General features: G+C 34.7%; 1 protein-coding gene and 1 pseudogene across 1 annotated transcript; both read left to right on the forward strand.

Moving 5' to 3' along the window:
* Positions 1 to 6,572: 6,572 nt before the first annotated feature.
* LOC126018231 (olfactory receptor 51Q1-like) lies at positions 6,573 to 7,519 on the forward strand (annotated as a pseudogene).
* A 6,638-nt stretch (positions 7,520 to 14,157) lies between these two features.
* Positions 14,158 to 15,111, forward strand: LOC126018208 (olfactory receptor 51Q1-like). The gene has a single exon (XM_049780353.1). It carries the CDS (start codon positions 14,158 to 14,160, stop codon positions 15,109 to 15,111), a length of 954 nt encoding a protein of 317 aa, XP_049636310.1.
* Positions 15,112 to 15,685: the final 574 nt, after the last annotated feature.

Here is a 15,685-nt window from a genome sequence, read left to right on the forward strand (position 1 = left end):
CATAAGTGTAGATATTTGCCTTCCTGAAAAGACATAAAATTCAGTTGAGGTAAACATAAAATAATTTTAAGGCAAATTTTGTAAAAGGAGAGGAATTCCTATTCACTCTAAGTAGAAACTCCAATTTGTTATTCTGATTTAATGAGAGAGATGTTAGATTTTTTGTTTGTTTGTTTTGTTTTTGTTTTTGGGCCACACCCAGATGCTTTGCTCAGGGCTTAGTCCTGGCTATCAGCTTAGAAATCACTCCTGGAAGGCATGGGGGATCATATTATATAAAACCTGTAAATATGCTATACCTCTGTAATATAATTTTATTAACTATATCATAATTCAATTATAGTTATATTTGAAAATGTATGTTTAAATAATATGAAAATGATGATATTAATAATAACTGTTCCAAGTGTCTCTCCTCCCCACTACAACCTGGGCTGTTCTCTAGACAGGCTTTCTACTTCCTTCATTCAGTCACATTTTGTTATGATAGTTCTCAGTGTAATTATTTCTCCAATTGCACCCATCACTCTCTGTGGTGAGCTTCATGTTATGAGCTGGACCTTCCAGTCCTCCTCTCTTTTGTCTCTGGGAATCATTGCACAAATGTCTTTTATTTTTCTCAACACCCATAGATGAATGAGACTGTTCTATGTGGGACATTGGTGATGGGAATGTTGCACTGGTGAAGTTTTTTTTTTAATATTATATATATATGTATATATATATATATCACAAATTGAAAAAAAGAGAGACACAGAGTAGTTAAATGGATAAAAAAATGAATCCAATATAAAAAATAATAACTGTTACTTTCCTGTTATGTCCTTTGGAGCCTTAGGTCTCAGTGCACAGTCTCAGATAAAATTCTGCCAGAGGTTTTACTGCCTATTTCCTACATTAAAACTTGGGATCTTAAAAAGCATAAAGGTATGGAATTGAGAGTAGAATCCAAAGATAACACTGAATGAACAGGAATATACAAAGGTATGTTGGACTACTCCATAGATAATCAATAAATGAGAATAAGGACTTCAATGAAGTGAGTTCAGAAGACATTTCATAATGTAAATCCAGGATCTCTTTAAATTATAAAATAGCTGCTAGACCATTGTACTATAAATCCATATTTGTTTTTTAGGAAGAAAAATATGTCAATTAGTATTACATGCCACTCAAAAATTTAAATGATTGGTTACAAATTATACCATTATGAGCTAAATAATGGGAGCAGCATCTGCAGTGTAAATTCTTTGCAAGTATTGTTCCCATTTTCATTGTTCTTGTTCTTACTCTTCCATTCACAACAATAAATATGACTTCTTTATTTATTAATACAGTTACCATAATTTACAAAAGTATTTATGATCAGGTTTCAGGAAAAAATGAACATATCCTTTTACTAGTGACCATTTTCCTCCATGATTTTCCCTGCCCTGTTTTCCTTCCACTTACCAGTCTTCCTCTACAGCACTATGACCTGTGAAGTCCAAAGGAAGGATTTAGTATTTACATAGAAAGACTTCCTTGACTCTCAAGAATTCTCTTATCATTGAGAATTGCTTCTTCATCAGGGTTGAAGAAGCATTGCTTTCTGTCCCCAGGTCAAACTTTCTTCATCTCCCTCAAACACTCTGCCACTAATATAGCTGCACATTTATTTACTTCATCATATTTCACAGAAGAGATACATTGACATTTTAACTCTAGTTACCTGTCCACACAAAAGCCACTGAGGGGACAAAAGCCACATGGGAAAGCATGACAGAATCCCACTATTTAGTGAATTAGATTAGTAACCCTAAAGACTCAACCAGTAATAATTAACTACATAAAACTTTAGAGAGAAAATGTTGAAGATGTTTAAAAAGATAAAAAATATGGAATGGAAAAGCAATAAACACAAGAAAATATGAGAGCAGAAATGACAGACCTAAATAATTTGGTAAGTAAAATAATAAATTTACTGGAAGACGTAGGTAGCCGAGGACAAAATCAGTGAGCTGCAAAATAATATGTAGAAAACCATACAACAGAAGATGTCAAATAGACTCAAATTAAATGAACAGCAGTTATTAGAATTATGGTATGATTTCAAGAGGAGCAACATAAGAATCATCAGCATCCTGGAGGGATAGAAATGCAACCCTGATAAAGCAGCAACAGTTAAAGACATCATTGCAGAAAAGTTCCTAGAGTTACTTGAGATTTCCCAGGTACATGGAAAAACATGAGGTTTGAAGATACCAGCTAGAGATCCAAATAAAGATACTTATGACACATCTGAATCAAAAAGATAAAAAATGTAGATAGAGATAGACTATTAAAAGCAACAATATGAAAGAAAGCAATTTTATACAAAGAAGGATTGATAAGGTTTATAGCAAATCTATCAAATGAGGCCTTATGAGCTCAGATATGTTTAAAAAACTCAAATGAATGATTCACCAAGAATACTCAGACAGACCCAGACAGATTCTCATTCAGATCTAATGCAAGTATAGAGAACTTTACAGATAAATACTTCCTCCTAACTTCATAGTCTCTAAACCAACTCTACAAGAAGAACTAAAAAGATCATGTTAAGACAATGTAAATTTCAAGACATGCCAAACTCCTACAGAGAGATGGTGCAAAACTCTATGAAAATAATCTCACTCAGGCCCGGAGAGATAGCACAAAGGCGTTTGCCTTGCAAGCAGCCAATTCAGGACCAAAGGTGGTTGGTTCTAATCCCGGTGTCCCATATGGTCCCCCGTGCCTGCCAGGAGCTATTTCTGAGCAGACAGCCAGGAGTAACCCCTGAGCACCACCGGGTGTGGCCCAAAAAATGAAAAAAAGAAAAAAAAGAAAAAGAAAATAATCTCACTCAACAGCCTAAATGTACCAATTAAGAGACACAGAATAGCAGAATGTATTGGAAAACTGCAACTAACTTTTAGCTGCTTGCAGGACACCCATTTAAAAAATAATTTAAAAGACACAGAATAAAAATCAAGTGATGGAAGACAATATTTTAAGCAAACAACACCAACAAAAAGGCCTGAGTGACCCTACTAATGTCAGACAATATCTTTTTTTTTTTTTTTTTTGGTTTCTGGGTCACACCTGGCAGCACTCAGGGCTTACTCCTGACTCTATGCTCAGAAATCCCTCTTGGCAGGCTCAGGCTCAGGGGACCACATGAGATGCCACGATTCGAACCACCGACCTGCTGCATGCAGAGCAAATGTCTTACATCCATGCTATCTCTCCAGCTCTGACAATATCAATTTTAAGATTAAAAAAATTATAAGACAGAGATGATCTTTTCTTAATGATTATGTGACATGTACTTCAAGAAGAACTCACACTCTTAGACATATATGTACCTACTGAGGGACCAATAAAATATGTAAAACAACTACTAGTACTCTTGAAGGGAAACATCAATAACGATACATAAATAATTGATGATTTCAACATTGGCTTATCAACACTTGTTAGACTAACTAGACTAAAATACTAAAACTCAGAAAATACTGGATTTGAAAGAAGTAGAAGTCTTATATATAATACCTATGATTATATATTTTTCGTATATATGTATATATATATATGTGTGTGTGTGTGTGTGTTTTAGTTCTACCATAATAAAATCTATGTTTCTCTTTAATTCATATGGAGCATTCTCCATAATAGACTATGTGCTGGGCCACAAAACATACCTCCATAAAGTCAATAGGATAAAAATTGCATCAACTGTCTTCTCAGATCATGATGCTTTGAAAATATAAATTAAACACAATAAATGGAGAAATACCACCTGAAAATTAATTAACTCACTACTGAACAACACATGGGTCAGAGAAGAAATCAGAGAGAAAATCAAAAGATTCCTAGAAAAATACAAAATTCGTGGAACAAACAAGAATTATGACTTGAGTTACCCAAACTTATGGGGCATAACAAAAGTAGTATTAAAGGAAAAGTTCATAGCTAAGCAAGTATTCAATAGGAAGAAAGTACTGCCCACATTAAAAAAAAAAAAAAACTTAGTATGTAGCTCAAGAAACTCTAAATGTCCAACAAAGAAGTCCCAAACAGGCAGAGGACAGACATTATAAAACGTAGAACAAAAGTTGAAATGAATTGAAATCTCCAAAAATTAATCCAAAAGATTAACAAAACCAAGAGCTGTTTCTTAGAAAAAATAAGCAAGATCAATAAATGACTAGTAAGACTCACAATGAAATAGAGACTCTTAACCTAATCAGAACTGAAAAGAGAAACATCACCATAGATACCACATAAATTCAAAAGATCATCAGATTAGTTGAGAATTTCTATGCCACAAAGCAAGAGAACCTAGAAAAAATAAAAAAAAAATTGAGTTCCTATAATCTCCCAAGGCTGAACCAAGTTAATATAGAACAATTCACTATAAAGGTAATTGACATGCCAATAAAAAATTTTCCACAAAACAAGAGTATTACTCCCAATTTCTATGAAGCAAACATTTTCCTGGTACAAAAAGCAGACAAGAAAAAAAATGAATTCCAGACAAGTATCTCTGATAAACATAAGCAAAGACACTCAAAAAAAAGCTATCAAATAAAATCTAAAAACTCATTAAAATTATCATACACCATAACCAAAACTCTTCTATGCTCATACTTGAATTTATTTATTTATTTATTTATTTATTTATTTATTTATTTTGCCTTTGGGTTGTATTTGGCAGTGCTCAGAGATTACTTCTGACTCTGTGCTCAGAAATCACTCCTGGCAGGCTCAGGGACCATATGGGTATGGGATGCTGGGAATTGAACTCAGGTCCACCAGGGTCAGCTGCATGCAAGGCAAACACCCTACTGCTGTGCTAACTCTCAGACACCAACATACTTGAATTTTTTTTGTTTGGTTGGTTTTGATTTAGGGGTCAAATTCTGGCTATGTGCACAGAAATAGTTCCTGGCTTGGGAGATCATAAGGGATGCTGGGAGATCAAACCGTGGTCCATCCTAGGCTAGCACCAGCAAGGCAGACAGACACCTTGCTACTTGCGCCACTGCTCTGGCCCCTTAATTAAGCTTTTTAAATATTTACTTTTTAGAGACATAAAATTTACTAGTGTTTATCAGTTATATACAGCAGTAGTGTTTATCAAACTGATTCTATGAATCCACTATTTATTTTTATAGAATTTTGAACTGAAAATTAATTTGACAAATTAGCTAATACTCGATAGCCACTGAGTATTTGTTGGTCCATTTTTTTGTGCACGTAATACTTTTATGACATAAGGGGGGCCAGGAATCAATCCCATGTCAGTCATATGTAAAGCAAATGTCTTTATGCTATACTATGACATCAACCCCTTTGCCTATTTATTTTTCAAAAAAAAAAAAGGTGATGTTAGATTAAGTATTGCTAATAAGGACATGAACTTGCTAAAGCTTTAACAAGTATTTTCATATAGTTAACAGAATTTTGAGTTTCTAAAGCAAAATCTTATACTTTACTGTAATCACTATATAGTCAATTTTAGTGTTTGCAGAATTTGATGGCTTGGAAAGAGTAAATCATCTGGAGAAAGGAGAGTTTGATGTAGTTTCCTTGTTCTTTAAAGAAACAAGCCTGCTGGGGATAGCAAATGCTTTCACAGAGCTAACTCCTGGATTCCCTGTGGGATGCCAGGTTTCAAAATGCCTTGCTCTGTAATCATGAGGCATATTTAAAATAACTAACCCTCCAGTTCAGAGTTCGGCAAGTATTTATAGCATGTCTGCTTTGTAATCTAAACAGAAAATCAAGGTGACAGATATGAGAATACCATCAGAGAGGCAAAACCGGAGGTAAGAATCCCCAGGATGATAAGAGAAAAGATGAAAGATAGTTGGCTATTGTTAAAAAGGAGTACTAATGCAAGGCAATGAGTTTACTATGACTATTATAGAAAGCAGTAAAAATGTGATATTCCATTCTTGGCCATCCACTAAGCACTACTAGTTATTTTATAATGAATAAATTTGAAGCAGGTATCAGATATTATAAACTAATAAGCACAGGAAAGAAAATTAGAAATAAGGAAAATCTTAGAAGAAAGATTACTTTAATGAATAATAAAGAAAGAAGATAGAGAAAGAGATGGATGGTGAAGACATAAAGGGAAAGAGGTGAGAGTATTGTAATAATTAAAAAAATTCAAAAGGTTATGTTGCATGTAAAGAATTAAAAGAAGTTCACACTTTAGTCATTAAGTTTTCATTTAAGAATTCATTTTAAGTCTTTGTGTAAAAATATTTGTAGAAAATAAATATAAGGCAGAATCCAAGACTCCAGAAACTGAATGCAAGTATAAAGAAAAAAAAATTTGAGCATTGAGTTATTATAAGTATAATTTCTATGGAATCATTATTGCATAAAAATATAAGGAAAAGCAATGATAGTATTCTATAAATTTTTCTTAGTTATTCTCAACATAAAACATTATTAAATATAGTCAATAAATGTATACAAAATGGAATTACTGCAGTAATATTTCTGGTTATTCTTGAATAACGAATATGAAACAGGAGTAACATATCTCAACTATGTCTAAGATGAATAACTCTACACCAAGACCCTTTCAATTCGTCCTCACTGGCATCCCAGGATTTGAGGCTTACCACATCTGGATCTCCATCCCTTTCTGCTGTCTCTACATCATCTCCATCGTGGGCAACACCACTATTCCTTCTGTGATCCACAGAGAGCCATCCCTCCACCAGCCCATGTACCTATTTCTTTTTATGTTGGCCTTAACAGACTTGGGTCTTACCCTCTCTACCCTGCCCACAGTTATGCAGCTTCTCTGGTTCAATATTCAAACAATCACTTTTGAAGCTTGCTTTGTACAGTTTTTTTTATTCATACATTCTCTTTCATGGAATCCTCTGTCTTGCTGGCCATGTCTTTTGACCGCTATGTAGCTATCTGCCGACCCTTGCATTATGCTACCATCCTCACCAATAATGTCATCAGCAGAATTGGAATGGCCATTATTTTCCGCTGTGTTCTGGCTGTTCTTCCCTCTCTTTTTTTACTAAAGCGTTTGCCCTTTTGTCGTTCCCACCTTCTTTCTCATTCCTACTGTCTCCACCAGGATATGATTCGTCTAGTCTGTGCTGACATTCGGGTCAACAGCTGGTATGGGTTTGCTCTAGTTTTACTTATTATTGTAATGGACCCTCTACTCATTGTGTTTTCTTATGCAATGATTCTGAAAAATATTTTGGGCACATCCACCAAGACTGAGAAACTCCGAGCCTTCAATAACTGTTTGTCCCACATTCTGGCTGTTCTTGTTCTTTATATTCCCATGGTTGGTGTATCTATGACTCATCGATTTGCCAAGCATGCCTCTCCTTTGCTCCATGTTATCATGGCTAATGTCTATATGTTGGTACCACCTGTAATGAACCCCATCATTTATAGTGTGAAAACTAAGCAGATTCGTCAGGGACTCCTTCATCTTTTTTTCCGGAGGAGAGTACACTAAATCTGGAACTTATTATTAATGGACAATTCATATATATAACAACATGGACCCAAGGTCAGGAGCCACAACTATAAGAACTGTAAGTGGTCTGATAGTACAGATAGAATAATGAATAGACGCTGTGGAACAAGCTCTTATGTAAATAAAATAAAATAAATAATTCTTAACTAGAACTAAATATATTTAAAGCCTATTTAATTCTTCTCTAGTCATATGATTCTGAGAAAAATATTTTATAATTTAATAGAAAATATAGTTTGTTTTTCTTTCACTGTTGCTATTATATAACAAAGTAAAAATTGGTTGGAGATGGGAAGGAAGTGTGAGTTATGCTTTTTAAACTCAGAATAATGTTATTATTAAAAACTTCTTTAATGAATTCTCATGTTTATAGTTAATCTTTTCAGAAAATATCAATCTTAATTAAACATAGGTTCTCTTATAATCTCAATTTCAATATGAATAACCTTCATAAATTAAGTCAAGCTGAAGAAAGAAAGACCTTTTTAGATGTAGTTGGTACATGGGAAATAAGAATACTCTAGTAAATTCCAAAGTGGCAGTTGTCTGGAGATTGAAAAGCTGTCAATCAATTTTCAATGCAGATTTTACTCACTCTAGAACCAAATATTCAATAGATGAAAATTATTTTTGGGTCCTGGATGGTACATCTAGTAGGTGTTTGGCCTCAGGCCATTGTAGAGTGATCCTTGAGCATATAGCCAGGAGTAAGCCCTGAACATTTCAGAGTGTGGTCCATAAACAAAGAAATGTCTACTACTGAAAGAAAATAGTACATTCAGGTAACAGCTATAAATCAATAAATATAAAATTCAGGTCATTTAGAGTTAAAATTGTACATTTATAGAAACACCTAATATCCTGTTTAAAATGATATTTTTCTAAACTAGCTCCAGCTAGATTACATTTATAAATGTACCTGAGTGCCATCATAACTGCAAAAGTAATGTGATAAATTTATCAAATATTTTAGAGGTATTTTCTTCAAAATCAAATTGTTACAATTAAAGAACCATATTTGTCTTAAGAACTATTATATATAAAACATGTATAAACTATCATAGTGTTGTAGAAATGTTTTTGATAAAGGCACTAGAATTTAAGGAGGAAATAATTTTAATATAACTGGTAATTGGACCAGAGTGGTGTTGAAGTGGCAGGGCATCTGCACCATACACTCTAACTCAGTACAGAATGTGGTTCTATCCCGGAAGTCCCATATGGTCCCCCAAGCCAGGAGAGATTTCTGAGTGCATAACTAGGAGTAATCCCTGAGCATCACAGAGTGTGGCCCCAAAACAAAAGAAAAACACAAAACAACTTCCCCAAATAACTGTTAATATACCACTAACATAGATAATAAGGACTGTTATGAAGCTTATAGTGTAATTAAAAACACTATCCTTTGTAGTGCAGAATCCTAAAGGCTACTTTACTTTCTTCTGAACATTGCTTTGGGATTTTTCAATTGTCTACATGTAGTATGTATGTATATATGTAAAATTGTCTGAGATGACCACTAACAGAACCAGGATAATTAATATGCCATAGTTCTATTTCTCACCTGTCTGATGTTACACAAAAGATTATACAATTATATTGTTACTAACAATATAATTTTATAATATGATTAACAATTATATTGTAATCAATAATAGAATAAAAACAAAGACAAAGAGTTATATTTATAGAATTGAATATTTATTAATAATTCATTAGAAGTTTAAACTAGGGTATATAATAAGTTTTAACTAGTTCATCTCCTTTTACTTTATAAAAAATATATTAATGCTTTTATGTAATAGTGTTTTGGAGATCCATTTCTACTATAGCATATGAAAGAAGATCTAGAGTGACATCTGATGTTAGAGTTTAACTCAGTTAAAATGCTGCCCAGATAAATTGTCAATGGCTGCTGATTAATCTGCTCCCACTGAAACATTAGCTTTTTCCTTCCTTCCTTCTTTCCTTCCTTCCTTCCTTCCTTCCTTCCTTCCTTCCTTCCTTCCTTCCTTCCTTCCTTCCTTCCTTCCTTCCTCCTTCCTTCCTTTCTTTTTCTCTCTTTTTTTCTTTCATCTTTTTCTTTCTTTCTTTCTTTCTTTCTTTCTTTCTTTCTTTCTTTCTTTCTTTCTTTCTTTCTTTCTTTCTTTCTTTCTTTCTTTCTTTCTTTCTTTCTCTCTCTCTCTTTCTTTCTTTCTTTCTTTCTTTCTTTCTTTCTTTCTTTCTTTCTTTCTTTCTTTCTTTCTCTCTCTCTCTCTCTTTCTTTCTTTCTTTCTTTCTTTCTTTCTTTCTTTCTTTCTTTCTTCTTTCTTTCTTTCTTTCTTTCTTTTTTCTTTCTTTCTCTCTTCTCTCTCTTCATTCCTTTCTTTCTTTCTTTCTCTTTCTTTCTTTCTTTCTCTCTCTCTCTCTCTTTCTTTCTTTCTTTCTTTCTTTCTTTCTTTCTTTCTTTCTTTCTTTCTTTCTTTCTTTCTTTCTTTCTTTTTTCTTTTCTTTCTCTTTCTTCCCTATTATTTATTCACACCTGGCAGTGCTTACATTATACTCCTGACACTGTGCTCAGGAATCACTCCTACAATGCAGGGATAAAACTAAGTCACTGCAAGCAAGAAAAGCTCCTTAGCCCCTGAACTATTTTAGCCCAGGTAGGTTTCAATAAGATACCATTATTTATTTTAAGATGAATCTACTGAAGAATTATTGTGTCTTTAATATATGATTTTGGGTTTATTTTGCTCAAGGAATAGTACTGATACATTAATACAACAATAGTAATCTTTTGCTTAGTAGGATATGCTAAAAATTAAACATAAAAAACAATAATGTGGCATATTATTATTGTAGTCCTAAAATTTATAAACATCTACATTCTTTTCAACTAATGTTAATAATAAAAATAAATAAAATAATTTTTTTTTTTTAGTTTTTTTGGGTCACACCCAGTGGTGCTCAGGGGTTACTCCTGGCTGTCTGCTCAGAAATAGCTCCTGGCAGGCACGGGGGACCATATGGGACACCGGGATTTGAACCAACCACCTTTGGTCCTGGATCGGCTGCTTGCAAGGCAAACGCCGCTGTGCTATCTCTCCAGGCCCAAAATAAAATATTTGTTATAATTCTATGCCTTTTGCGGCCCTGACTTTCCCTTTTTAAAGGAAGATAATTATAAAACATAGTATGCTTTAAAAACTCTTAGACTGGGTATAGAGAAGACATTCACTTTGAATGTGGCAGAAATTGAACGAGGATTGACCACATTCTGCCTGAGAGATAGTACCGGCAGGCAAGGCACTTGTTTTACATACAGATAATGTGAGTTTGATCTCTATCACCACATACGGTCCCCTGTGACCTCCCATGAGTGATCACTGAGTGCAGAGTCTAAATTAAGGTTGCCCCAAATATTTCAATGATCAAGTACTCTACCACTGAATATTTGATATGCTCATAATAGCATTATGAAATCCAATATATTATTTGAAAAGATATTTACACTCCTCTATTTATTGCAGGATTAGTCAGAATAACCAAAAGCAGAAATCAACTTGAGTGTCATTGATGGATAACTGAAAACAAACAGACAAGCTATTTAATTTTATTTAGTTGGGTTTAGGACCACACTTTGCCCTATACTTTTTCACTGTATCTTCTTTCTCTCCCACAGTTAGATAAATAATTACACTAACAACTATCATGACAATGTTAATGAGCGAGAGAAGTAGAATGCCTGTCTGGAATACGTGTAGGGGGTGGGAGAGGGGGGTGATGGGGGGCATTGGTGGTGGGAATGTTGCACTGGTGAAGGGGGTGATCTTTTTATGACTGAAACCCAACTACAAACATGTTTGTAATCATAGTGCTTAAAGATATTATTTTTAAAAAATAATCACTATTACTATTAACATATGTAAGTCCCAAATATACATCCAAAACTTAAAATGATCTCTTCTTCACAAATATATACTTTATCTTCATGTAAATTATTATAGTTCATGTCATCCCCAAATCAGAATGTCTTAAACTACATTACTAATAAAAATAAATTGGGGGGGGGTGTCACACCTGGTAGCGCTCAGGGGTCACTCTGGCTCTATGCTCAGGAATCAACTCTGGAGGCACGGAGAACCATATGGGATGCTGAGATACAAACCACCGTCCTTCTGGAAGCAAGGCAAATACCTTACCTCCATGCCATCTCTCTGGCCCCCAAATAAAATTGTTTTAGAGGCCAGAGTGATAGTACAGCAGGTTAGACATTTGCCTTGCACATGGTGGAACCAGGTTCAATTTTCAGCATCCCATATGGTCAACTGAACCAGACAGGAGTGATTTCTGAGCACAAAGCCAAGAGTAACCCCTGAACACCACAAGCAGGGTGTGGCCATTAAATCTCCCCCCCCACCCACAGATTAAAGAATTGTTTTAAGTACTGTGGCTTATGAAACTTATTGGAAGGGCTTGATAAATAAAACATTCCAATGCCACACTCTCACCAGAGTGTCTACTTCCATCCAATATTGTTCCAGTTTCCCCCCCCCCACTCACTTCTGTGGAAGCTTTTCTCTCCCCAAATACCATATGCATCCAAACACGTTTATTTTCTGTTAATATTTCTTTTTTGTTTTGTGGTCACACATGGTGAAATTCAGGGGTTACTACTCACTATGCATTCAAAAATCACTCCTGCTGGGCTTGATGGACCATATTAGACGCAAGGACTGGAATCCAGATTGGCCTCTTGCAGGAGTTTCAAAATATATTATTTTCTCTATTTCCACTTTATTTAGTCTTATCCAAATAATTCTCTAATTTTTCCTGAATTACTACAGCATTTTAACAGACTGCATTAATTCTGGCCTCCTGTCCAATAGTCACTTCTTATTTTTTTCTTTATATTTACACATATGTGTTTATTTAAGAGTCCTTTTGGTACCACAGCCAGGATCAAGGGATGTTATTATTGATGTTATTTTCAGTTCTGTGCTTGGAGGTTATTCTAGAAGATGTTCAGGGGACTATGGAATGCTGAAATCAAACCTAGGTTTGATGCAATAAAAATGCTTAAACCCCTGTAACCACCTCGAGCCCCTTCAACATATACTTAATACTAGAAAAAACAGAAGACAGGCTTAAAAAGTTATAGATGATAATAGAAAATCACCTTTAAGTGCTCCATTGTACTCAGAATAAAACTAAAGCATTTTCACAGACTCATTCTTTTTTTGTCCTCTCTCTGCAGATACTTTTACATAATTTTTCCACTCTCTCTCCCTGAATTATGTCAGTATTATACTGCACTCATGTGCTGCAGTTCCAGACTAAATTAGAACTTGCACTTTATAGCAAGCTATTCTCTTTTTCTGTAATGATTTATCATTCTTGTTTGCTTATGCCAGTAATCATCTGACTACTGTTTCTATTATAGAGTTTTAAATAAAATACATAGCTTTAGAAAAGAGTATTTCAATGTGGTTTTCTGGTCTAAATGAGCAAACTTAGCATTGTAAAACTCTCCAGGCTCAGCTGATTTCTTAGATTCCCTGGAGAATCCCAGGTCCCAAGATATCTCTGTGTATTCCAAAAGGTTTTTTTCACATGCCCCAATCTTAAAGTGAATGATTTGTGAGTTTATAACTTACATGTAGGCACCAAACAGAAAACAAATGCATCAAATATTAGAGAATAATCATTTAGGAGAAATCACAGGTAAGACTCCTTTGTGGAAGATGGGAGAAAAGAGAGGTGCTGTCTGTTATTAAAAATAAAAATAATTAATATAGGCAGCATAATTTCATAAGTGTCTAAATGTAGAAAGCAATAAAAAGAACATTGCTCTATTTGAGCTCTAATCTCATTGTTAACGTGCGGACCTTCTTTTTTCCTTAATCTGTTATTTTGGCATGTTATAAATGCCATAAAAAATAATATATCCTTTTTGAAATAGAAACAGATCTAGTCAAATAATGACCTTAAAGAATTATTAAATGGGGGCCTCAGAAATAGCATGGAGGTAGGGTGTTTGCCTTGCATACAAAAGGATGGTGGTTCAAATCCTGGCATCCATATGGTCCCCAAGCCTGCCAGGAGATATTTCTGAGCATAGAGCCAGGAGTAACCCCTGAGTGCTGCCAGGTGTGACCAAAGGAAAAAAAAAAGAATTATTAAATGAATAAGAGGTTGAGCAAAAGATGATGGTGTATTGAGATAAATGGAAGTATTTGAGAGTGCTATTACGAAAATTAAAAAGATATTTTGATAGTAGATACCAGATTAAAATAAATAGGATTAAACATTATAGTTATGAGAATAGTATTGATATAGGAATCTAAATAAAAGGCTCATTTTTAGGCCCTAAATGGGCCTGAGAGATTAGAAGAAAAATAATAAACATTTGCCATGTATTGATGTTGTTGGGATCTTGAAGTAAAATAAGTGGTATGTGAGCAATCTTTGTAGAGAAGTTTTTAAAAGGTCAATCAGAATGTTCCTGAACCTTTATTTAGTTATACTCAATAGCTCTATACTTTTAGTCAATTTAGATAAAACTAGGTAAATACTATGTTTTTTTTGTGTTTGTTTTCTGAAAGAAGTCACTGAACTTAAAACTTCCCTTATCTGTCATGTTCGAGGGGACCAACATTACACAAGATACCTTCTACTTCATCCTCACTGGCATCCCAGGATTTGAGGCTTACCACAAGTGGATCTCCATTCCCTTCTTCTGTCTCTACACCATCTCCATCATGGGGAACACCACCATTCTATCTGTCATCCGCAGAGAGCCATCTCTCCATCAGCCCATGTACCTATTTCTTTCCATGCTGGCCTTGACTGACCTGGGTCTGACCCTTACCACTCTGCCCACAGTCATGCAACTTCTCTGGTTCAATGTTCAGACTATTAGTTTTGAAGCATGTTTTGCACAGTTATTTTTTATGCACACATTCTCCTTCATGGAATCTTCTGTCTTGCTAGCCATGTCTTTTGATCGCTATGTGGCCATCTGCCGTCCTCTGCATTATGCCACCATTCTCACTAACAACGTCATTGGCAAGATAGGAATAGCCATCATTTTCCGCTGTGTTCTGGCTGTTCTTCCCCCCCTTTTCTTACTTAAGCGCTTGCCTTTCTGCAGGTCTCACCTTCTCACTCACTCCTATTGTCTTCATCCAGATATGATTCACTTAGTTTGTGCTGACATCCGTATTAATAGTTGGTTTGGGTTGGCTCTGATTTTGCTCATTACCGTGTTGGACCCTCTGCTCATAGTGCTGTCCTATGCAATGATTTTGAAAAGTGTCCTGGGAGTGGCCTCTGTGGCTGAGAGACTTCGGGCTCTGAATAACTGTCTGTCCCACATTCTGGCTGTTCTGGTTCTCTTTGTTCCCATGGTTGGAGTATCTGTGACCCACCGCTTTGCTAAGCATACATCTCCACTGGTTCATGCTATCATGGCCAATATCTATCTGTTGGCACCCCCTGTCATGAATCCTATCATATACAGTGTTAAGACTAAGCAAATCCAGCAAGGAATTAGGCGTTTGTTTTTCAAAAGAAATATTCATGTAAGATGACATGATAGAATGTTTGTGATTCAGAAGTTATAAATAGGTTTAAAGCCCAAGTATGGAGAGAAATGGGAAATAGAGACCAAAGATTAAAATCAAACATCTATAAAGGCAGTGTGAAATAGTGTTGACCCTTAGCAGGACCTTTTTTGTCCACATTCAAAGAAATATGGAACTGAGTTATCTAAAGTCCAGCAAATTTTGCACCTTAATGATAGGATATCCTTCATTGATTAAAATTATGTGTAAGTTTTGTCTTATTTTCTGGTTAGTTTTCTTTTGCACAAACTTGGTAAATAAATTTGAAGTAACCCTAGATTTTGTCCTCTCTATGCATTCTAATATGCATATCATTGAAACATCCAGATAAGTTCTAGTTACTTTGCTCTGACAACTCTACCTGTTATTGCTTCAATGCTTTTATCTTCATACATTATGTGGAGATATATAGTATGTTGCAAAATATTTCAGATTAATATTCAGGGTATATATATACGTATAATAGGCCAAATTTCTCAGTCATTTAGATTCAACAAAGCAACTTTCATCAAGATTTTAGCAGACCAAATGAACATCTCTG

Source organism: Suncus etruscus, chromosome 9 (genome assembly GCF_024139225.1).
Source record: "Suncus etruscus isolate mSunEtr1 chromosome 9, mSunEtr1.pri.cur, whole genome shotgun sequence".
NCBI classification, from domain to species: Eukaryota; Metazoa; Chordata; class Mammalia; order Eulipotyphla; family Soricidae; genus Suncus; species Suncus etruscus.

Bases quoted from the DNA above. Each gene is read 5' to 3' on its own strand.
- LOC126018208 (XM_049780353.1), top strand. From the start codon at position 14,158: ATGTTCGAGGGGACCAACATTACACAAGATACCTTCTACTTCATCCTC.